We start from the raw sequence: 23,786 nt of genomic DNA, 5'->3' as shown, positions 1-23,786 counted from the left end.
TTCCCGCCAGTGGGCTATTTGCTTTCTCAAAAAAATGATGGGAGGCCAGGTACATTTTTAACATCCAGGTCGTATTAAGTAGTGATTATTCCCACAGTAATTTTTTTTTGAAAAATATGTCAATTTGTATCTTTTCCCTTAAGTTGGAATTATTTATCCCAGCTCCGCAGAAAGACTGCAGTGAGGAAAAGCTCAGAAGCTGCTCCAGGAGAGCGGCTGGCAGCGTGTGCTGGGAACAGTGATAGCGCGGGGGGTTCATTGGCACGGCTCTCAGTGCCCCAACTGGGGCACCGGCTCAGAGAGAGGGAGGGAGAGCGCGGCGGGCACGGGCAGCGCCATGTAGAGGACGGCGGCACTGAGATGTGTCAGTGGGGACCACGCCTTTGCTCTCAGTGGCGGCCATGTTGCGTTTTCAGTGTTGAAAATTGCTCCGCTTCACCGTCAAACAGCAGAGAAATCCGAGAAGGACAATTTGTTTGGGAGCTTACTCACGTGACCTTTAAAGAGGTCCGTTTTTATTGCCCAGGTAAATTTCTCTTTTTTTGTGTTTGTCTTGCAGTGACTGTAAAGCCTGTGCTGTGTGTGAGGATTTCCCTTCATTTGCTAATGCTGCCTTCATTCTCTATATGTGTGTGTCTCTCTCGTTATCAGCTAGGCCTAGAGGAACATTGAAGGCCAGCTCCATTCCCGCTACATTCCTCTGCTAAAATAAAGCTTCTGCAAAATGAATGGGAAAATAAAAATAATCACCTGCACGGAACAGAGGCAGTGCGGTGAATAACCTTATTAGCGACGAACGCTATTTAGCTGCGAATTGTCTAATACTGAATAAGTAATATCGCATCTTTTTTTTCCCCTCAGTCACAAACCGCTCCAGTAAGACTTGGAGCTGCAACAGTTGAGTGGCCTGATAAGTTTATAGAAACTAAATGTTGGGATCTGGTCTGAACGTATGGACCATGTCTGGGCTGTCTCGCCATCTTTCTGCAGACATATCTTCAAAATCAACACAATTCTCCTTTTAAAAAAACAACTCCCGCCACAGCTACGTATACAGACCGTGTGTGGGTGAAGGGCCTGTTATCCGTGAAGCGTTTTCCTCGTGACAAACCTGTCTCTCACGAAGTGGAAAGTTAATCTTCTGGAATTTTGTTTTAAAGATTAACAATATTAAAGGTGTAACAAGACAGTGGACCATGAGGTTTGATTCTGTCGGTGTGCTAAACACACATTGCGCCAACAATTCAATCATTGTCCTCTTTGCAGTTTGCGTTGCTGCCGCTGCTCAAAACAAGGTGTAAAAGGAAAAAAAACCTCTTTATTTTTCGACACGTGTATTAATCGTTATTTGTATTCAGAATTTAATATTTTTTCACTTCATTCATCCTTCTCTCCAAAGCTCCTCCCCATAGATGCCCCAACAAGGCGCCAAACAGACCAAAGCATAACTTGTGCTCATTGCGCCGGTAATCGAACTCATTAACGCATTGAACCTCCTCCCGGCCGCACGGATTGGCCCAGTGGAACCCAGTCAAGCGGCACCAATGATGTTTGGGCCAACCGGCAGTGCGGGTTGGGCAACTCCAGCTGTTACTGTCAATCACAGCGCAGATACCCCAACAGCTGGAGGCTAGCAGCTCACTCACCGCACCCTCATAGGCTGGCCCAGCCATCAATCATTATCCTGCTGGCCTGGTGGCTTCTCAATGTATGTTGAGGCTGTCAATCACTCAGTCAAGGAGCGCAGGCTGTGCAGCGCCTGACTTGCAGAGGTGGGCTGCTGCATAGCTTTACAAGGGGAGGAGGAAGGGGGAAATATTGAGCGTATCGGGAGCTGATAATAAATGTTAACCCCTTGTATTTAAAAGGTGTAATGTAATTAACAACATGTGGACTTGATACTTCATTTATAGCTCTCTTGTCCTGCTCTACTTCATTCTTCACAGGAAAACAGAGCGGTTGGCCCCTATTGTGTTAGTGTGCTGTTAACCACCATAGACAAAATGCCGAAGCCGGTAAGTAGAGGATGTTGTCTTTCACTAAATGGAAGTGGTGTAACGCCTCTGTGCTTTTTGACAGAAGGTTGTGCTTAAATACATTTGTCATACGTTGTGGTGGTTTATAATGGTTTACGTGGCAGAGGTACTGTGAAATTTTGCACTGAAGTCTGCATTTTATCTGATTTTAGATTTTCTTTTCCCACCTCCGAGCGCATTGTAAGCTGTCTTTCTAGAGATAAATGAGCTTGGCAGAACGACACGCAGCACTTGCATCAATACTCTGTTAACTTGAGCATATCTGCAGTATGTTGCTTTTTGTATACTTGAAGTTGTTGACACTAGTATTCACCAGTTAAATAGGCTTTTCCGCCCGCCCTGTAGACAAAATATGAACTGTAGACCAAACATAACTGGTTATGTGGTGAAAGTTGGGTTGCACGTTGTTCGGTTTTTTTAATGTTCAATTTTGGTTTTCTCTCAACAAGTGTTGTCTGATGAGTGTCTTTGTCATATCGTTATAGCTTAATCAGGAATGGACCATGACTGCTGCTTCCCTGTGATTGTTACCTTTTCACCTGATGAATTTAACATAAACTGAGTAGGGAATGCGCCATATATCCAACCACTTAAATTCTGCTGTCACACCCCTATCTAACCATAATCATAATGGTGTAAACTATCACACACTTAAAGAATGTGATAATTTGATCCAAACAATAAAGCTGCATAGCAACTTGATATTATACTTCATTTTTGAATGGACATGAAGTAATTAAACCCTAAATTGCAAGTGTACTCTTGCCTGAAGCCCATAATCACATACTATCTTGGTAGTATACTTGCATCTTGAATCAAAATGGTGTGCCTTTGAGTCTCTTTGAAATCTGTGGCATTTTCTGGTTGTTCAGGGATACTCTGGTCCTGCTGCAATGAATAAAGATTTGGCTGAATGTCAGATTTTCTATCCTCACTTGCAACAGGGCTTCAGTGGCTGGGGAAACTCTGGCCCATGTATATTAACTACACTGCTCTTATCCACTGTGACCTCATCAAAAGTTCAAGCAGGATTTGCCCTTCAATCTGTGCTGGCTTTTCTCTTGTTCCATACTTGTTCAAGTAGCTGTTAATTTTCCCGTGGATTATTATTTCTCACCACCTGATCAGCTAACTGTCGAGCATATCCTTCTCTCTCTTTTGAACAAGCTTAATAGTTGTGATTTCCCCCTGTGCTTTGGAACATTGGCCAGCACCTCCCCAGTCTTGACTCTCCTCTTGGCACCTGAGGATACATCCCACATTGGCTGGGTGTTTTATCCACTCTTTAAACGATATAGGCCTTTTTAGTACCTTCTCTTGATCTATTTTTATCTCCTTTAGTATCCCGGCAACCTCCTTGTTTACCGTTGCTTTGGCAAAGTCGTGTACTTGGTAAACACTGATACAAAGTACTCATTTAGTACCTCAGTTGTGCCTCTGCCTTTGTCTCCATTTTTTTTCTATCCATTATCAACAGTACCATTCCTCTAAATTTATGAATGTCAGTGACAAATCTTGGATTCCCTTTTGTGGTTAACTGCAAATTTAGTCTTATTGCCTCCTTTTTTTTCACATTTTTCTATTTTGTCTCCCTTGCATTATCAAGCTGATATTTGTCATTGTTTAATTCCATTGTACAGGGTAGCTTATTGCTCCTCCCCATTTCTTGTTCAGTTGAATGTGATGAGACCAAGTTTGGAACGTTTTCTTGTGTTGACAAATTATTTACTAATTCAATGGCTTTTAATTATACCACTATTCCTACCCATAAGGTTATCCTTGTGCTGAATATACACTGTCAATTGCTATAGTTCTCTGATCCAAAATAAGTGCTTCTAACTGTAAATTTAGATCAACATTCAAATATGTATTGGTCTAAGTTTTCATTCTGAATTATGAATTACTGTGTTAATAAATGTAGGTTCATCTGAGGGAGTTTTTGAGATGTACTACCATGCATTCATGTATAATTTAGGATGACAAAACATTTTCCTAACTATTTTGTGGTACCAGTGTTTGTTTAGAAAATTAACATGACTGTTTGGTAGCAAGTTGTCATGGAAACTGGTGCATGTCTTGAATGGTCTTGCTAGTTTTAAGAGAGTCCCTTTTTAATGTGCTTTCTACAGTGACTCGATTTGCAAAAGTAAGGAGGGTAAAACAAGTGATACCTAGGGAAAAGAGGACAAGTTTTTTTTGTATTTACTGCTGTTGGAAATTTTTGTCCCCCTGGAGGGAACAGATGGTAAATTAAATCGCAACTGCAGAGATGAATTAGATTTTGTACTCTGCCAACTTGAAGCACTAGTGAATTTTTATTCCGAAGAAATTTTTGCCACTTGGGTTATGCTCAAGACAATGGTATTTTAAGCAAGACACAAATGATAGAATCTGCTACCATTAGCTCATCTATATTAAATGGGAAGTCATTTAAATATTGAACGTTAATTGAACTTTTTTAAGGCACAGTGCAAATTGTAAACTTTGAAGAATGATCTTGTCACTATTTGTTTTATATACCTTGGTGCAAATTATATGTTCTAGCTACCTTCATCTAAACCATGTGTCAAACAAGATGCTGGTTGGCACTGTTGCCTTAGCACCAGGGATCCTGGTTTGATCTCACTTTGTCTGTCTGTGTGAAGTTTTGCATGGTGTTTGTATGTTTTCCCTAGGTCTGTGTAGGCTTTGTCCATGTGGTCTGGTTTCCTCCATTGTCCAAAGATGTGCAGGTCTTGATCAAGGACTGGGGATTATTGGGTAGAAGAGTGAGCCTAGGTAGAGTGCTTCTTTGGGGGCTTGATGAGCTGAACAGCCTCCTTCTGCATTTAGGAATTGAGTATTGAGTAATTTCTCAGTTAAGTAGTCCTGATGGTTCTAAGCTACTGTCTTCATATTTAAATTAGTGTTGTTGTGGGTGATGTATAGAAGTCACCACAACTCAAATTTTAGATTTTTATTATACTCCAAATGCTGGGGCAGGCATCCAATGTTTCCATCAAGGTATCCTAACAAAATGAGACAAGTAGATGTCTGCCTCACAGCCTTTTTTCAATTACTCATGCAAGCCATCATGTCAAGAACTGGATTGGCAGTAACCAAACTTGTTTCATAGAACTCTCGTAGCCAAAAGCAGATACAAACTTTAAACCCCACAAATCTGTGGATTAGAAACTCAACAACAGGGTGCAAGTCCACTATCTAATCTGCTGAACCATGTAATTCCTCTTTGTCTTGGCAGAGCAGGGTGGTCCAGTTGATTTTAAAATGACTGGTGAATCTTGTTCTTTAAAAATTAAAGCAAAAAGCAAGCCAGTTTTTTTGGAGTACATTTTTATACTTTTAAAATATTTCTAACTCACCAGTGCAATTGTTTACACCCTCTTCTGGAGAGAATCATTGTTCTAAGTTTTATATTCCAACTTGAACTTTTCATAAATGATGTAATTGGGAACAAACAATGTTGAACTTAAAAGCACCTCCAGGATAAAAGTATTGAGATGAATAGCTTGCAGTCTGCAATGTAACTTTTATAGATTGATACTTTGTGGCTTTATTTGTGTTACTTTAGGAACTTGAGAAACTGTTCTTAGTCTAGATCTTCTTGCAGTACTTTATCCCTTAAACACATTAACACTTGAGTACTCTGACGTTCTATTACGATTTATTGTATTTAAAAATGTTTTGCAACAATTGTGAAGAAATCTGATATTTGGACTTTGGAAACATATATACATTTTAGAAAAATAAATTGTTTCTAGTTTTGTTCTCCTGAAGGAACTATACTTGTTTGAGATTATACAAATAATATGACTAACCATGATTCAGGGGCAAAAAGTTAAAATTTGAACCAGATTGGATGATCCATTCAAAAACACCTGATAGTTGTTACAAGCCCTTGGGTGTGCATGTGAGTACTGTCACATGCATATTTATGCTGAACTCTTCACAGCCTGTACATTGCCTTTTCAAACTTTGTTATTCTGATGACAAATTTAATGGCCAGTTTGTTGGCAAGATTCCACTGACATCTATTTTGTGATGGTCAGGACAAAATAGTGCTATTGATTATTTTGCATCAACCTGAACTGGCAAATGGGACCTCAGCTAAATGTGTAATCAGAATTGCTGCACTCAAGATTGCGCTCAAGTGTCACCTTGTTTTAAAGCCCAATCCAATAAGTTCTTCCTTGAGTACTACTAGTAAAGGGGTGCTTGCTTGGGTGTTGTCCATGCTACTATCTAATTATGTAACTAGGACATAACTTCCACATCTTCCCTGGCCACGATCCAAATTCATTGTCTCTCGCATATGATATAAATCTTACCCAATCTTTCCACTGTCTGAAAGACATGTAGGTTAGCTGCCTTGGCCATGTTAAATTTTCCCTCGGTGTACTGTCAGAATCGGTACTGGAGTGTGGTGACCTAAGGGGTTTTCACAGTAACCTGATTGCAATGTTCATGTCAGTTTACTTGTGACAGAAAATCTAAACAACAGTGGACTGAAACTCTTGATGGTAGATGCATGATATAAGGTGCAATATATCTTGTAAGTTGAATCAATACTACAAAACTTTGCTGAGAATGAAAAATTATAATTTTATCATAGAATCCCTCCAGTGCAGGAGGAGGCCATTTGGCCCATTGAGTTTGCACCAAATCTGACAGAGCATCTTGCCCAATCCCATTCCCCTGCCCTATATCTGCAACACCACACTTATCCTGCTAATCTCCCTAACTTACACCCCTTGGGCATTTAGCATGGCCAACAATCTAATCGGCACAGCTTTGGATTGTGGGAGGAAATCAAGCACACAAACATAAGGAAAATATGCACGCTCCACACAGTCATCTGAAGCTGGAATCAAACCAGGTTTCCTGGTACCATGAGGCAGCAGTGGTAACCATTCTGCTGCTGCGTATGCAGGTGTTTTTTGGTATTGATGGTGGCTGAATTTCCTGTTACTTGGCCAGACTTCTGCCAGCGCTGTCTATTTGACTGTCCTTGCCTGTTCCCTCATGCTGTGTTTAAAGGAATCCTTTTTAAAAAGGTTTAAATGGTGAGCTGGAAGATTTTAAATGTTCCATCTACCTTTTTAATGCAAACCTGCAGCCTGTTTCTTTTAAAAATTAATTCATTTTGTTTTAAATTGCAGTACTCCAGTGTCAAATTCTGCCATGAATTGACAAAAAAGCATGAAATATGACTTATTTTTGCAGTGGTGCAGAATCCTACGGAGTCAGATTTGTTAGCTGCTGGAATTGATTTGGCATGAGCTGCAGTAAGTGAATGTTGTGGTACCTTGCTGCTACAGAGGGGAAATCATGCTACAATGATACCTACTGACTAGTGAAGAGCACCAGAAGAGGTATTGGAGTAGACAATCTAACCTTTTTTGGCAACTCAAATGTGGCCAGTTGAAATTGGGTAAATGGAAAAGCTTTAAATTGTAAAATTGTCTTAGTTTTGTACAAATGCTTTGAGGTGCAGTACTGAGCCTTGTGGATCAGGACACTTCCAGGATTAACATTTAGCTGATTGGTTGGTTATTGAATCAGTACAGTTTGCTTTATTGGGACAATCTCTCTAATCCTGTTAATTTCTGCAACAAGAAAAGCTTGTTGGTCATGATTCAGGAGATTAATTATTTCAAAGAGGAAGAAGTCACAATCAAAGTAATGCAACCAGGCTTAAGGGTGACCACTTGTGGAATGTGCCAATAGCTAGGTACATGTGTAGTGGTCCAATTTGGCAGGACCAATGGGATGCAGGAGTACAATAGCAAGGGTAGGAGTCTTAGCTGTGTTGAAGAGCAGAAGGATCTTGGGGTCCGGGTCCATAGGACTCTTAAATCGGCCTCGCAGGTGGAGGATGTAGTCAAGAAGGTGTATGGTGTGCTGGCCTTCGTTAATCAAGGGATTGAGTTTAGGAGTCGGGAAGTAATGCTGCAATTTTATAAGACCCTTGTCAGACCCCACTTGGAGTACTGTGCACAGTTCTGGTCACCTCACTACAAGAAGGATGTGGAAGCTATTGAGGGTGCAGAGGAGACTTACAAGAACATTGCCTGGATTGGGAGGCATGCCTTAGGTTGAGGGAGCTAGGTCTCTTCTCCCTGGAGAGATGAAGGTTGAGAAGCGACCTGATAGACGTTTATAAAATATTGAGAAGAATAGATGGGGTGGATTCTCGGAGGCTATTTCCTAGGGCTGAAATGGTCACTACGAGAGGACACAAATTTAAGGTGCTGGGGAGCAAGTACAGCGGAGATGTTAGGGGTAAGTTTTTCACTGAGGGTGGTGAGTAGAATCGGCTGCCATTGGTGGTGGTAGAGGCAAACTCGCTGGGGTCTTTTAAAAGACTTCTGGATGAGTAAATGGGATTGGGAGTTACAGATAGTTCTGTGGCTTGGTAGGTATAGATGTGATCAGTGCAACTTGTGGGCTGAAGAGCCTGTTTGTGCTATAGTGTTCTATGTTCTAGGTGTCTGTGGCTTGAGGAGCTTCAGCTCTGAGATCTGGAGGCTGAGCTGCAGACCCTGCAATGCACCAGGGAGGGGAGAGAAAAGTTACCTGGACACTTCTTTTACATAGATGATCTGGAGGAGGGGGCTGAGTGTAGGGTAATGAAATTTGCTGATGACACGAAGATGAGTGGAAAAGCAAATTGCGTGGAGGGTGTGGAAAGTCTGCAGAGAGATCTGGATAGGCTGGCCGAGGACCTGGCAGATGGAGTATAAGGTTAGCAAGGGTGAAGTTATCCACTTTGGTAGAAATAATAGGAGGGATTAGCAGAGGGACCTGGGGGTCCTTGTGCATGAATTGCAAAAATCCAGTCTGCAGGTGATCAAGAAGGCAAATGGAATATCGGCCTTTTATAGCAAGGGGGATAGAATATAAAAGCAGGGGGGTCTTGCTGCAACTGTACAGGGTACTGGTGAGGCCACAGCTGGAGTACTGTGTGCAGTTTTGGTCGCTGTGCTTGCAGAAGGATATATTGGCCTTGGAGGGAGTGCAGAGAAAGATCACTAGGCTGATGCCAGAGATGAGGGGGGTTAGCCTATGAAGAGAGACTGAATAGACTGGGTCTGTACTTGTTGGAGTTTAGAAGGCTGAGGGGGGGATCTTATAGAGGCATCTAATGAAGGGGATAGATAGGGTAGAGGTAGAGAGATTCTTCCCACTTAGGATAGCAGAACTAGAGGGCACAGCCTCAATAAGGGGGGGGGCCATTTAGATCGGAGTTGAGGAGGAACTTCTTCACTCAAAGGGTGGTGAATCTGTGGAATTCTGAATGTTGAAGTGGTGGAGGCTACCTCGCTGAATGTATTTAAGTCACGGGTAGGTTTCTGATAAGGGAATTAAGGGTTATGGGGAGAAAGTGGAACTGATCCACTTCAGATCAGCCATGATCTTATTGACTGGTGGGGCAGGCTCAAAAGGCTAGATGGCCTACTCCTGCTCCTACTTATGTTCTTAATTTACTTTATCAGGAGACAATCTTGCATCTTAAGATGGAGCCTTCTGAAGCTATTGGCTTCTGCTAACAAATAAACCTGTTGGACTTTAACCTGGTGTTGAGTTTTTACTGTGTTTACCCCAATCCGACGCCAGCATCTCCACATGCCTTCTGATTTGGTCAGGGACTTGGTGTGACTGCAAGTGAGGTAGGTATGGGAACCCAGATGGTAAAATTGGCTTCTGAGCCTTTGCAATTGTCCAGCAGGCTTGAGGTTCTTGCACTCTATTTGGATGAACATGGTGGCTAATCTGAATATGGCACCATGATGCTGGAAAGAGTTAATAGGAATATAGTATTGGGGACAGTAGGGCAGAGTTCTTTAGTTGAGAGGGTGTCCAGATAATGTGTTGCCTGCCCTTTGAATTTGAGACATCTTGGGCTGGAGAAGAACTTTTAAAACTCTTTCACAGCATGTGGGTTCATAGGCCAGTATTTATTTCTCATAATACCATTGAGAAAGTGCTGGTATGCCACTACCTTAAACCACTGAGTCCATATGGAGGGAGTTCAAGGATTTTAACCCAGTGATAGTGAAATATTGAAGATACAGTTTCAATTCAGAATGATGTGTGGCCTGGAGGGAAAATTGCAGGTGGTGTTTCTGCTGCCCCTACTCTTCTAGGTGGTAGAGGTCATTGTCTGGAAAATGCTGTCAAAGGAGCCTTGGTGAGTTGCAGTGGAAAAATCCAATGATCGGGGTCCACATTGGTGCCAATGAGATAGTAAAACTAGGAAAGATTCTGCTGACAGGGTATGATGAGCTCAGTTTAAATTAAAAGGCTGAACCACAATTCTCTGCATTATAACCTGAGTCATGAGCAAATTGGCATGGGGAAATGAGGTTAAAGTTAAACATGTGGCTTAAAGATTAGTGTGGGAGAAACGAGTTTTGATTCATGGGACACTAGCACTAGTGCTTGGTGTAAGTGGGAGCTGTACTGTTGGAATGTTCTTTCCTTAAACTGCTGGCACACTTGTTCTGATAAGTCATACAACCAGGGTAGTGGAGGAGGCTTTTAAAATAGTGGGGTTGACTTTGGGAAGATGTGATGAATAGAGAAGACCAGACAAGAGCACAAGGTAGGAATAAGAGAAAAGATGATAGTGTGGTAGGAAGGGACAGTGTACAGAATGAAGAGTGCACTGAGCGAAAGCTAGAGGTTACAAAAATAAAGGTGCTATCTAAATGCACAAAACATTCATAACAAAACAGATGAATTGACAACACAAAAATTAATGATATAAGCATTGTATAGACATGGTTGCAGGATGACAGACTGGAGCCTGTGCATGACATTTACAAGGGCAGGAAAAGGTGAATTGGGATATTCCTGTTAAGGATGGCATCATGATGTAGAGGTGCCAGCATTGGACTGGGGTAAACAGTAAGAAGCCTCTGAACACCAGGTTAGAGTCCAACCAGTTTATTTAATAGTAATCCCACAAGGTTTCAGAAACAGTGTTCCTTTGTCAGGTGTGTGGAAGGCTCTGATCAGAGGCATATAAAGACACACAGTTTACAGAATACTGATTAGAATACAAGTCTTTGCAGCTAACCTGCTATTCAAGTCTTAAAGATGCAGACAATGTGAGTGAAGATGTGTATTGTCTCCAGACAGGACAGTGTGAGATTTTAGAGTACCCTTTGTCGTCCAGTACTTCCCTGGAGTGGAGAAGCTATGATGTCTTCTCTGGAGTCTTCAACACATCATTGGAGACGAACATCTCACCAGGGCCATCCCCATGCTCCACTTCTTGCCTTCAAACAACTGCACAACCTCAAACTGTTGTTGGCAGCAAACTACGCAGCCTTCAGGAGAACAATGACCACAACACCCACAACCTTGCCACAGCAACCTCTGCAAGACATGCCAGATCCACAATGTGGATGACATCATCTCATGTGAGAATACTATCTACCAGGTACATGGCCAAGTTGCAAGAGTGTGTACCAACATTGTGTATCTAATACGCTGCAGGAAAGGATGTCCCGAAGCATGGTACATTGGCGAGACCATGCAGATGCTATGATAATGGATGAATGAACATCGCTCAACAACCACCAGGCAAGACTGTTCCCTCCCTGTTGGTGAACACTTCAGCGGTCACAGGCATTCAGTCTCTGATCTTCAGGTAAGCATTCTCCAAGGTGGCCTTCACGACACATGACAGTGCAAAGTCGCTGAGTAGAGACTGATAGCCAAGTTCTGGACATGAGGATGGCCTCAACCAGGATCTTGGGTTCATGTTGCACTACCTGTAACCTCCATGTCTTGCCTGGGCTTGTAAAATCTCACTTACTGTCCTGTCTGGAGACAATACACACCTCTCCACCTATGCTAATGCTATCTCCCCTCACATTGTCTGCATCTTTTAAGACTTGAATAGCAGGTTAGTTGTAAAGACTTACATTCTAATCAGTATTCTGTAAACTGTGTGTGACTTTATATGCCCTTCTCTGATCAGAACCTTCCACACACCTGACAAAGGAACACCGTTTCTGAAAGCTTGTGGGATTACTATCAAAAACTGGACTTAAAACCTGGTGTTGTGAGACTTCTTATTAAGGATGGTGTCAACAGAGATTACTTTTAATTCTGGAGATCAAGATATATAATTGGTTTGGGTGGAGTGGAGAAACTGAAGTCACTTAGATTGGTTTATGGGTCTCCTAATAACTGCACTGTCAGATGGGGTATTCAGGAAGAAATGAGGGCTTGTGATTATGGGTCATTTTAAAGTACGCAGATTGGATGAATTAGATTGACAAAGACAATCTGGATGATCTTTAGTGTTTTAAGGGATCTCCTTTAGAGCAGTGTGTTCTAGCACCAACCAGAGCTCTGGCAGAGATGAGATTAATTTCAATGGGTGCCACTAGGTAGCTGTGATCATATTCAATTTGTGGGAGAGGAGTGGGTCTCAAGACTAGTGTTAAACTTGAATAAGGGCAGTTATAAGCACACAAAGATAGTTGTCTAAATTGAATTGGCACATTAGGTTAACCAAAAGTCATGAGATGCAACAACAGGCATGTAAGGTAATCTTTTAGAATGTTTGCATGAGAAGGAGACTTGAAGGATATCCCGTCTGTTGCTAGCTAAAGTTAGGCTGTATTCTAATGCTAGAATCTGTCATCAAAGAAATAGCGAGGCACCTAGAAAAGAATGGTTTGAGCAGATGCAGCATAGATTTCTTAAGGGGAAGTTGTGTTTGAATTTATTGGATTTCTATGAGGATGTGACTGGTGCAGTAGACAGAGGGGAACTGGTGGATGTGCTGTTTTTTTTTTAGATTTCCAAAGGCGTTTGATAAGGTGCCTCAAAAGGTTGCTACAGAAGGTTAGGGTGCATGGAGTTGGGGGTAAGGTGTTAGCATGGATAGAGGATTGGCTGTCTAATAGGAAGCAGAGTTGGTATCAATGGGTGCTATTCTGGTGGTTGGTGACTAGTGGAGTGCTGCAGGGATTGGTGCTGGGGCCTCAACTATTTACCATTTTATAGATCTGGAGGAGGGGGCTGAGTGTAGGGTGACAAAATTTGCTGATGACACGAAGATGAGTGGAAAAGCAAATTGTGTTGAAAGTCTGCAGAGGGATCTGGATAGGCTGAGCGAGTAGGCGAGGACCTGGCAGATGGAGTATAATGTTAGCAAGTGTGAGGTTATCCACTTTGGTAGAAATAATAGGAGGGATTACTATTTAAAGGGCAAAAAGCTGCAGCATGCTATGGTGCAGAGGGACATGGGGGTCCTTGTGCATGAGTCACAAAAACCCAGTCTGCAGGTGATCAAGAAGGCAAATGGAATGTTGGCCTTTATAGCGAGGGGGATAGAATATAAAAGTAGGGAGGTCTTGCTGCAACTGTACAGGGTACTGGTGAGGCCGCAGCTGGAGTAGTGTGCAGTTTTGGTCGCTGCACTTGCGCAAGGATATATTGGCCTTGGAGGGAGTTCAGAAGAGGTTCACTAGGCTGATACTGCAGACAAGGGGGTTGGACTATGAAGAGAGACTAAATAGACTGGGTCTGTACTCGTTGGCATTTAGAAGGATGGAGGGGGCGGGGGGGGGAAGGATCTTGGATGTATAAGACAATGGAATGGAAGGATAGGGTAGAGGTAGAGAGATTCTTCCCACTTAGGATAGCAGGACTAGAGGGCACAGCCTCAAGATAAGGGGGGTGGGGCAGTTTAGATCAGAGTTGAGGAGGAACTTCTTCAAAGGGTGGTGAATCTCTGGAATTCTCTGCCCGTTGAAGTGGCGGAGGCTACCTCGCTACTAGGCTGAGCTATGAGGAGAGGCTGAATAAACTAGGCTGGTACTCATTAGAGTTTAGAAGAATGAGGGGAGATCTCATTGAGACATATAAGATGATGAATGGGATGGATAGGATAGAAGTGGGGAGGCTCTTCCCACTCAAAGGACAGTAGGACTAGGAGGCACAGCCTCAAGATAAAGGGGGGGGTGTGGTTTAGAACAGAGTTGAGGAGGAACTTCTTCACTCAAAGGGTGGCGAATCTCTGGAATTCTCTGCCTGTTGAGGTGGTGGAGGCTGCCTCTTAAATATTTTTAAGACGTGGGTTGATGGGTTTTTGATAAGCGAGGGGATTAAGGGTTATGGGGAGAGGGTGGGAATGTGGAACTGAGACACGACAGATCAGCCATGATCTTATTGAATGGCGGGGCAGGCTCAAAGGGCTGGATGGCCTACTCCTGCTCCTATTTCTTATGTTATGTTCTTATGTAAATATATTTAAGTCACGGGTAGATAGACTAGGGAATTAAGGGTTATGGGGGGAAAGTGGAACTGATCCACTTCAGATCAGCCTTGATCTTATTGAATGGTGGAGCAGGCTCGAAGGGCTAGATGGCCTACTCCTCCTATTTCTTATGTTCTTCTGCAAAGATGTCAGGTCAGAAGTTTGGACAGAAAGGTTAATGAGGGAGAAATTGGAATGAGAAAGCTATCTAAAATATATAACATTTTCTCTAAATACTTAAGAAGGAAGGTGGCTCTGTAGACAATGATGAATTAATAATCAAATGGCAGATGAACAGATTTTTGCATTTGTTTTTGCTGTAACATCCCAGACATAATGAATCGTGGTAAACAAGTTAAGAACTAAACTCTTAAGCAGGGAAAGAGTACCAAGAAAATTTTTAAAAATTCTGACAAATTCCTGGGCCCCGTTGGACTTGTCTTAAATGAAGTGGCTGCTGAGAAGTAAGTTAGTAAGTGTATTAATTAACTTTCAAGAATTCCCTAGATTCTAGAAAAGTCTCATCAAATCAGCAAAAAGCAAGTGTAACTCTGTTATTCAAGAAAGGAAAAGAAAACGAGAATCAACTCTCCAGTTAGTCATGTGGGAAATGCTGAAATCTGAATCTCAACACAACTGGGCAAAGTCAACATGTTGTAAAGGGGAAGTCACATTAGGCTAATTTGTTGGAATTCTACTGAGGTAGTAACAAGCAACGTGTATAACGGGAACCTATGGATGTGCTGTGCTTGGGTTTCCAGAAGACAGTTGATAGGTGCCCATTCAAAGGTTACTTGCAGAATGAGCACATGGTGTAGGGGTAACATATTGATTGGAGTGCCATAGGGTTCAGTGCCCAGGTCTCAACTATTTACATTTGTCCCTTCATCCAAATTGTATCATTACTAAATTTACTGATGACCCTTAAGAGGCCAATAGCTTGCAAAGAAACATTAGTGAGTAGCAGATGAAATATTATGTGGCAGGCAGAGTAGAAAAATAGAATATTATCATAATAGAATATTATGAAGAGAGGCTGAATAAACTAGGCTTGTACTTGTTAGAGTTTAGAAGAATGAGGGGAGATCTCATTGAGACGTATAAGATGTTGAATGGGATGGATAGGATAGAGGTGGAGAGACTCTTCCCATCCAAAGGACAGTAGGACTAGAGGGCACAGCCTCAGGATAAAGGGAGGGGGGAGCTGGTTTAGAATGGAGTTGAGGAGGAACTTGTTCACTCAAAGGGTGGTGAAGCTCTGGAATTCTCTGCCCGTTGAAGTGGTGGAGGCTGCCTCGCTCAATATTTTTAAGACGCGGGTTGATAGGTTTTTGATAGGCAAGGGGTTTAAGGGTTATGGGGAGAGGGCGGGAAAGTGGAACTGAGCCACGACAGATCAGCCATGATCTTATTGAATGGTGGGGCAGGCTCGAAGGGCTGGATGGCCTACACCTGCTCCTATTTCTTATGTTCTTATGTTTATGTTCTTATTTTAATGGAAACAGGCTACAGAACTTGAGGTACGGAGGGATCTAGCTGTCCTGATATACATCAAGAAAAGTTAGTATGCAGGTGCAGCAAGTGATAGTAAGACAAATAGAATGTTTATTGTAAGCGGAATGTAATAAGCTACAGTTCAGAAGTTGGTGAAACCCTATCTAGTATATTAGTTTCATTTCTTTTGAGGATAAAAATGCAGTTTTGAAGATTCACTTGACTGAGCTGACATAGCCAGTGGGAGAAAAAGAAATAGCTGCAGTGGAAACAGGCCTTTTGGCCCAACTTATCCATGCTGTCCAGTTTTACCATTAGGCTAGATCCAGTAGCCTGCATTTGGCCCAAATCACTTGACTCATCTTACCCATGTAATTGTCTAAATGCTTTTTAAAAGAAAAAGTATATTTGCCCGTATTGCTTCTGGCAGCTTGTTGCAGACACTAGCCATCGGTGTGAAATAATTGCCCTCTGGACCCTCTTTTGTATCTTGTCTCTCTTAAACCTATGCCATCTAATTTTAGACTCCCCTGCCTTTGGGAAAAGATGTTGACTGTCTACCTTATCTATGCCTGTCATTATTTTACAGACCTAAGAACACCCCTAAGTCTCCTATGCTGCAAGGGGGGGGTGGGGGGGAAAAAAAAGTCCCAGTTTATCCAGCCTCTCAAACTCAAACCAAGTCCTGGTAGTATCCTAGTAAATCTTTTCTGCACTTTTTCAAGTTTTAATAATCTTTCTATAATAGGATGACCAGATTATTTGTATGCAGTGTCTGAATGTAAATGTGATCATACCTTTTAATCATAGAATCCCTACGTTACAGAAAGAGGCTGTTTTGTCCCATCAAGTCTGTACTGACCACAATCCCACTTGAGTCCTATTCCCGTAACACCACACTAGGGTCAATTTAGCATGGCCAATCAAACTAATCTGCACATCTTTGCACTTTGGGAGGAAACCTGTGCAAACTTCAGTGACCAAGGCCAGCATTGAACCTGTCCCTGGCACTGAGGCAGCAGCACGAACAACTGCCATGTTGGTTATTCAGTATAGCTTTTGCATAGCGTGATTCCAATTTTTCATGACCATGTAAATATTTTAAGTCAATGGTTCATCTTTTAAAATCACAGGCAAGAAAAATAAGTTGATTACTTAAATGTAACCAAGGGCTGCTATAGGAACACATTTGATTACCCAGTGCATGCTTTGAATGATTACATCCAAAGTTGATGGGTGCTTTCTCAAAAGTTCCCTTGGAGCTGCTGCTTTAATGTTTCTTTGTAGGATCTCAGATGAAATTCCACTGATCTTCTAATGACAGAGCAGCCATTTGGGAAAACCCCCCAAAGTAATTCCCAGTGATTCATGTTTGTGATGCAACTAACTAAGTGTAGTAGCTAGGATTTACCTGATGGCTATCTAAGTATATTGTAATTGGAGTGCTTGGGGCTAAAGTACAACAATACAATATAACAATTTTTTCAAAAAAAGTACCTGAAAGAGAAATTGAATATACATGGCATCTTTCAGTACCACGATGGGGTACTGTTCATGATAGGGACTGTTCATGTTTAAAGACATGGAACATTGGACACTGTTCTATTGGTTAATTGCCAAAAGATTTTGCATCAAGAAATTAAAGCAAGCACCACTAACTTTTTAGCTTATCCTAGGCTTTTGAAGCAAATCGTGCTGAGATCTGAGTTGTACTTTTTTAAAAAGACAAAACTGGCCCAGTAATTTAAAAATGCACGAGATTCAGAAGTGCCTTTCTGGATATACACTTGTGAAATATGATATTAAGGCATCTCTCATCCATTCCCCCTCCCCAACCCCACTGCACCAGACCCTTCATGCTACTTGTCCAAAATCCAGCAATGGACAAGCAGAAAATTCCCCTAATGAAATATTGGAAAGTCTTTGGCTCCTGCCACAAATTCTTATGTCCCAATTTCCAACAAAATCAAAACAGTGTCAAATGGAAAAGTGGCTCAAATTCTTATTATTCATGTCATCAATTATCCAACAAATCTGATCAGAAAGCACTAATGAACAGACATGCAAGTAAAAAGGATAAACAAACTATAATCAAGAGTGGGGTCCAAATGCAACATTACAAGGCAAGAACGTAGTACAGCTGCCACATCTGCAGTGCAGATTAGGCTGGCTGTCTCACCCAGGAAAACAATGGTGATATCCAAAGTGAAAATTTTCTTAAGCATTTTAAATGCGTGTGTGATGTAATACAGATTGTGTGGAGGAAAAGCTGCAGCTGTGCTTATTCAACCAAAAACATTCAGAAACACATAGTATATCCAAGGGGCTACTATGTTCTGAAATTCAGAAACACATAGTAGCCCCTTCCAACTGATATCTGGGCACTTAGACAAGGTATGTCCAAGCACAAGTCACACTTTTTCTGTACTAAAACTGTCTATTATTTTGAAACAAGAAAGCTCCTTGAGGCAGTAAACTACAGTAACCAAGTGTAAAATGCTGAATACAAATTGTAAATACAACTTGCATTCACTGCATTGTACAAAAATGAAAAGCAAAAAACAATCTCAAATCCATTGTGAACAGCTCAGCATCTGTGGAGGACTATATGATATGTCCATTTTTTTTCCAGAGCTCTATGCATGAATCTATTAATATCAGTGGTTTACTTTTAATTTGCTTTCCCCACAAGTTGGTTTCAGTGAAGCAACATGCCAAAATATCTAATCCCAATTATCCAGATTTGTTGTTTAAAGTTACCCAAAATCTTCAAGTCAATTTAATTGAAATAAAACAAAAAAAAATTCATTATTCTGCATGGATCACAGTTGCTAAAATTGAACTAAAAGGTTTAGTTTAGATACTTGAAGTGTTGGTGATTCTGATGAGGATTGACCCATTATAGCAATTAAAAATTGCTCACATGAAAACCTACACCTAAGCCAAAGCTATGCAGTTAGTTTTTTTGCCAATGCAATATTATATGCCTATACAGTAATTGAACACTTAAACAACTTCCACTATTACAGATCTGTAACCAGCAGAACTTAACAGAAGCATTACATAACTCTCCAAGCTTCTTGGGACACCATCTGTAAATTAGGCAAAGCATGAAAATTCCACTTAACAATGATTTAACCTCACTGAAATCTTAATGTTGCAACTGGCAATACTGAATCTTATGTTAAAACTGGCAATGTAGTATATCACTAACAGGAGTTGATCAGAATTCAAACTTTGTTCAATAGAATAAAAGTCATCTTTGGACTGGGAAGAAGCAGGAGCACCCAAAGGAAACCCATGGGGAGAATGTGCAAACTCCACACAGTCACTGAAGGTCAAAATTGAACCCAGGTCCTTGGTGCTGAGCAATGCTAACTACTCTGCCACCCCTTTCTCCATAAAAGCCAAAATCTAGCAATTTGGGGGAAGAGGGTTGTAAAGTTCCATTGAAGATGCAAATCATTCCTATGGGTTGCAGTTATGTTGAAGGGAAAATAATTTGTTTGCCTTGTCATAGAATGTATTTCAGAGTTGAGACTTGGTTACAAGTTTTATTTTAAATCAGTGTGTGTTTTCTGATGAGCAAGGAGATCAACTGGGAACAGAAGGGTGGTTGTAAATTTGCTTTGGTGAAGACTACATCTTACCATTTTGAGGATACCAACGGGTGGTGATAGGCTGGCTTGCATTTCAAGCTTGTGCAGAGAAAATACTAACCATCCTTCATTATTTGGAAGGTGGGTAGAGCTCAGTTTAAATGCAAGGAAAAGCAGCTAAACTATTTGCTCTTTCTTGCTGCTGGTGAAGAAATCTACGGTGGCCCTAGAGCTTTGCGACAAAGTGGTAGTGCATTAACATGGGAAGCTGCAGGAAAGCATTTGGGTATCTACCAGCACAGGCAAGTACAATTTAAGAGATCCATAATTAAAGGGTAGGGAATGATACATTCAAAAAGCTAAGGAAAGATCTCCTTAGCATTTGCCACCGCAAGAAATAGCTGGAATACAAAAACAAACTCCAGAGTGCTGTGGCATGCTTTTTGGAGCTGATCCCAGAAAATGTGAATAAACCTTAAGATCTGATAAGGGATTGGGGAGTGGTCAATTAAAAGAACTCTAATCCTAACTCTGGGATGCTAAGGCTGGCTGTAACACAAATGCCCCTTGGATAATACTAACTGCATAGACTGGGAAAGGAGCTGTGAACCTCCTTGTCTCTATGGTTAATTTCATAGTGTGTCAATGAGTGTGTTCCTGACAAGATGAAACTTGAATGATTGCCGCCTTGTTGATCTTCAAGGTTCTGATGCATACTGTTTGTGACACACTAACCTGTTGAGGAATCCAATATGTTGAGGAATCCTATAACATGTAGTCATCCATAACTTTAAACAATGATTTTTTTTCCATGTTCCAAGATTGAGTTGGTGGGCCTGCCATAAAATCATTGTATTTGGCTTGGGAACAGATTTGAGCCTACCCAACATTAATTGGAAATTCTTCTATTTAATTAGAACGATCAACAGTCAAAGGTGCAGCTTGATCAAAAAACATGATTTGGGGTAGTGAACTGATGTTGAAGGGAGCACTACAATATCACCATAATAGCATGAAGAGAAGTGGTCAATAGTTTAATGTAAATAAGAGTACAGAGAGCGGTAGGGTGGGTTTCAAGTCTTCAGGGCTTTGCCAATGATCACAGGCACCTTGAGTAATTGCCTTCTCATATATTCATAGCTGTCATTCCAAAGTCTGAAATGTCTTTATGGTCTCATCCTCCTGCATGAAGGTTAAAGGAAAAACCTTCAGTTTTACCTGTGATGCTATTTTGTGTAAGTGGTAATAAAAACAAATACTACACAATATGCTTTCACTGCAGAACATTAAGCACAAACAGATGCCAGCATTATTGTACTGTTCTGATCAGCCATTTTCTGTCCTCATCACTTTCAATGCATTTTGCAAAAGCCGAATTCCTATTTCCATTAAAGCTATTCTGCCTGTCACTTTTTGTATGGATTCTTTTAGTCTGCTTAATGGTTATTAGCATGGCTTTTATCTTTAAATATAAATTTCCTCATTTCATTAGCAATTAATTGCCTCAATACACCTGGTTGGTGATTTAAATTACACTACCAGTCAGATGTTAGTTTTAATTGCATTTGACCATTGTAGAGTTAGTCTGGGCCTAATAGTTAGTGAAACTTTAAATTGGGTTATACATTACAGATTAATGAGCAAAGGCTAGCATTAATATTTTTATTGTAGTATAACTAGTTATCTTCAGTACAGTTGATTAACTGTCCTTGCAATAAGTAGATGAACAGAAGGATTAAATAATCCAGACCAAGTGAATAACTCCTAATAATGTAACAAGTAGGAGGTTGGGGGGCAGGGTGAACCAAATAGTATTAGAATGCCAGAATGTTGTTTGGGAAGCATAATCTTGGACTAAGTCCAGTGATGACTCACCTATGATGGTAAGATGAAAGCATTGATTGTGTTTTAATTGGGTAACTTTAGATTTTATTCCCTGGAGCTCAAAGTTAACGGCAGTCTGGAAATGTTTGCTTTTAGAAAAGTAATGAAATTTAACTGGTGTTATGATACCATGAGGGACCAGTTTTTTTTTCTGGTGAATAATTTTCTATTTATATGGGCAATGTTTGAAATCCCACTTAGCACATAATCCCAAATGTGTATAAAGTGAAACCATCTGTATTTCTTCATGTTAATATGAATAACAGGCAAACTGAATACAACTTTGCACAAAATGGCATATATGATCAAAACCAGACCCACCCAGTAACCAGAAGCACCAAATATGTCTCCTTCTTGAAGAATTTCAACTGATCAACTTTTTAAAGATGTCATCCCTCAAAAGCTGCTTGTCTCCCTATGGCTCAATCTTGTCTGAGACTGTTTCCCATTCCAACTCCTTTTACAAACATCTAACTTCACTAAGCTAGCACTGACCTAATTTCTCAATCAGTCTCCTTAACTGCAAGTTATAAATGGCTCCCTGGCTTCTGAGCCCTAACTGCCTCCAGTTTAGAATCAGTGACCTTCTCTGCTCCCCAGGACTTCTCCCTGAGCCCTAACTGCCTGGAGTTTGTTCATTATTCTGAGCTGCACAAGGTCCAAATTGCAACCAGCTCTCCTCCCCTGGCAAACCCACAATTAAAAGTGAAATCAAGAGCCTTCTGAAGCTCATCCATCTCCATGATGCCATAACCTTTCAGGTTCATAATGCTTTTAACATAATCTGGCTCCAACTCCAAACCAATCTTCTTTGCCTTGCACTTCTTGTCGAATGTTGACATTGTCTCCAGCTAAGTAAGCCCATCTGTTCTATGGCCCCATATCTTCTATTCTGACTCATGGATAACAACATGGGTAATCTTGACTGTCATTTTTCTCTGGGCATTTTGGCAACCACAAGTTCAGCAATTTAGTTACCTTTACCATTACAACAATCTTCCCAGAATTAAACATTGCCCTTTAAAATATTAACCAGAGCCATGGCCTATGAATATTCTTACATCCAGATTTAATAATTTCTTAATAGAGGAATCTCTTCAGTTATAGAAGCTTGACACTGATCATAGTGCACATTTTCCCCAGAAGGCTATTGTTGCAAGTAGGAATATGGGTGGCAAAGTTGAGCATATCTTCAAAGTTGGAATGTAGGAGGCCAGCCAGGAGTGTTTTGGAATGTGGTAAGTCTAGAAGTATCCAAGGGATGGGTGAGTGTACCTGATGATGAAGTACGCTCCGAAAGCTAGTGGCTTTTGTTAACAAATAAACCTGTTGGACTTTAACCTGGTGTTGTGAGACTTCTTACTGAGTGTACCAACAGCAGATGAGTTAAGATGAGTGTAGGAGTCAGGTGGTGGAAATGAGCAGTTTGAATGATGAGTATGGTCATGTGGTCAGAGGCTCATCTCTTGGCAACAACTTTGAGGGGTTGGTAGGTTGACTGCACTGCCTATATTCCTGTATAATTTTGATTGCATTCATAGCTGAATTAGGATTTGGGCATTTTGTTTAAACTAGCATTGCCAGTTTGAAAGGAGGGTTGTTATTAAGCTGTTTGGTTCTAATGTGTTTAAAGGTCCCATGGCATTATTTAAAAATGAACAGTAAAAGTAGTAATGTTTCAGTACCATCAGAGATCGATTTGATTTAACTAAGAGCTTATGGGATTGTGCTGTGCACAAAATGACTAGTGTATGTTACAGATACGAGTTCACTTTAAAATTTCCCTGATTTCTCCCCTCGTGTATTTTCCCTGCCCCTCCAGTTTGAGTGATCTATTCCTTTCAAACCCCATAGCAAACTCAGGACAAATTCGGAGGGTTAGTGTATTTTACTCATCAATGTTGGAAGATGGTGTGCAATATCTCTTCCATCTTTCTCACACCACTCTCCCTGCATTCAAACAATGAAAGAGGGATGAGGGAAAGAAGTGCAGACAAAAGAACTATTATTTCAATAATCTTTCAATTATGGCCTCTAATGGTGTATTTCTTCTGAGATTAGTAGGCTAAAGCTGGTTGGGGTGAATCCACTTTACTAGTAACACTGGCTTCCATGATGGGAGAAGCAAACAGAAATGAATTAATCTTGTTGTAGATCCTCTTAAAGATATTAGGACAATCTTGTAGGGAACATGGTTTAGATGAGGGCCATGCACTTTATAAAATCTGACTTCTACTGTTTTGTTAATTGAAAGACATACTACCTCTTAGATTCACAAGGCAATATTACAAGTTCTAAATGTGGGAGGAGTGGTCATGTGACAGCTCCCACTTTTCCTCTTGGTTTGAACACAGGATGTACATTTCCTGGTGTGGATCTTGTTTCCTCCATAAGTTGACCAGAGGTTTTGGGGTTCTTTGTCCTCCATCAGCAGTTTCTCCATTGGCCAGGACTTTACCACAAATCGATTTCCTTGGAATGCATTAGCAC

The 23,786-nt window shown here is 41.1% G+C and overlaps 1 protein-coding gene across 5 annotated transcripts in view; it reads left to right on the top strand.

The window, feature by feature from the left end:
* The first annotated feature begins 204 nt into the window (after window positions 1–204).
* The window catches only part of LOC145349036 (radixin), a 72,665-nt gene continuing 49,083 nt past the window's right edge, over window positions 205–23,786 (top strand). The window contains exons 1-3 of one of the 5 annotated variants that reach the window (XM_080197280.1): window positions 205–526; window positions 862–1,201; window positions 1,947–2,015. In XM_080197280.1, coding sequence (XP_080053406.1) covers window positions 2,004–2,015 — 12 coding nt within the window. In that variant the 5' untranslated portion in view covers window positions 205–526; window positions 862–1,201; window positions 1,947–2,003. Of the gene's footprint in view, window positions 527–861; window positions 1,202–1,276; window positions 1,296–1,753; window positions 1,773–1,913; window positions 2,016–23,786 lie in introns of those variants that run through there. The other 4 variants (XM_080197277.1, XM_080197278.1, XM_080197282.1 and 1 more) reach the window with 4 other exon arrangements.

The sequence above is a fragment of the Carcharhinus amblyrhynchos genome, chromosome 10 (assembly GCF_965287045.1).
Source record: "Carcharhinus amblyrhynchos chromosome 10, sCarAmb.v2.hapA, whole genome shotgun sequence".
In the NCBI taxonomy this organism is placed as follows: Eukaryota; Metazoa; Chordata; class Chondrichthyes; order Carcharhiniformes; family Carcharhinidae; genus Carcharhinus; species Carcharhinus amblyrhynchos.
Note: the sequence above shows the minus strand (reverse complement) of the source record. Positions and strands in the feature narration are given on the sequence as shown.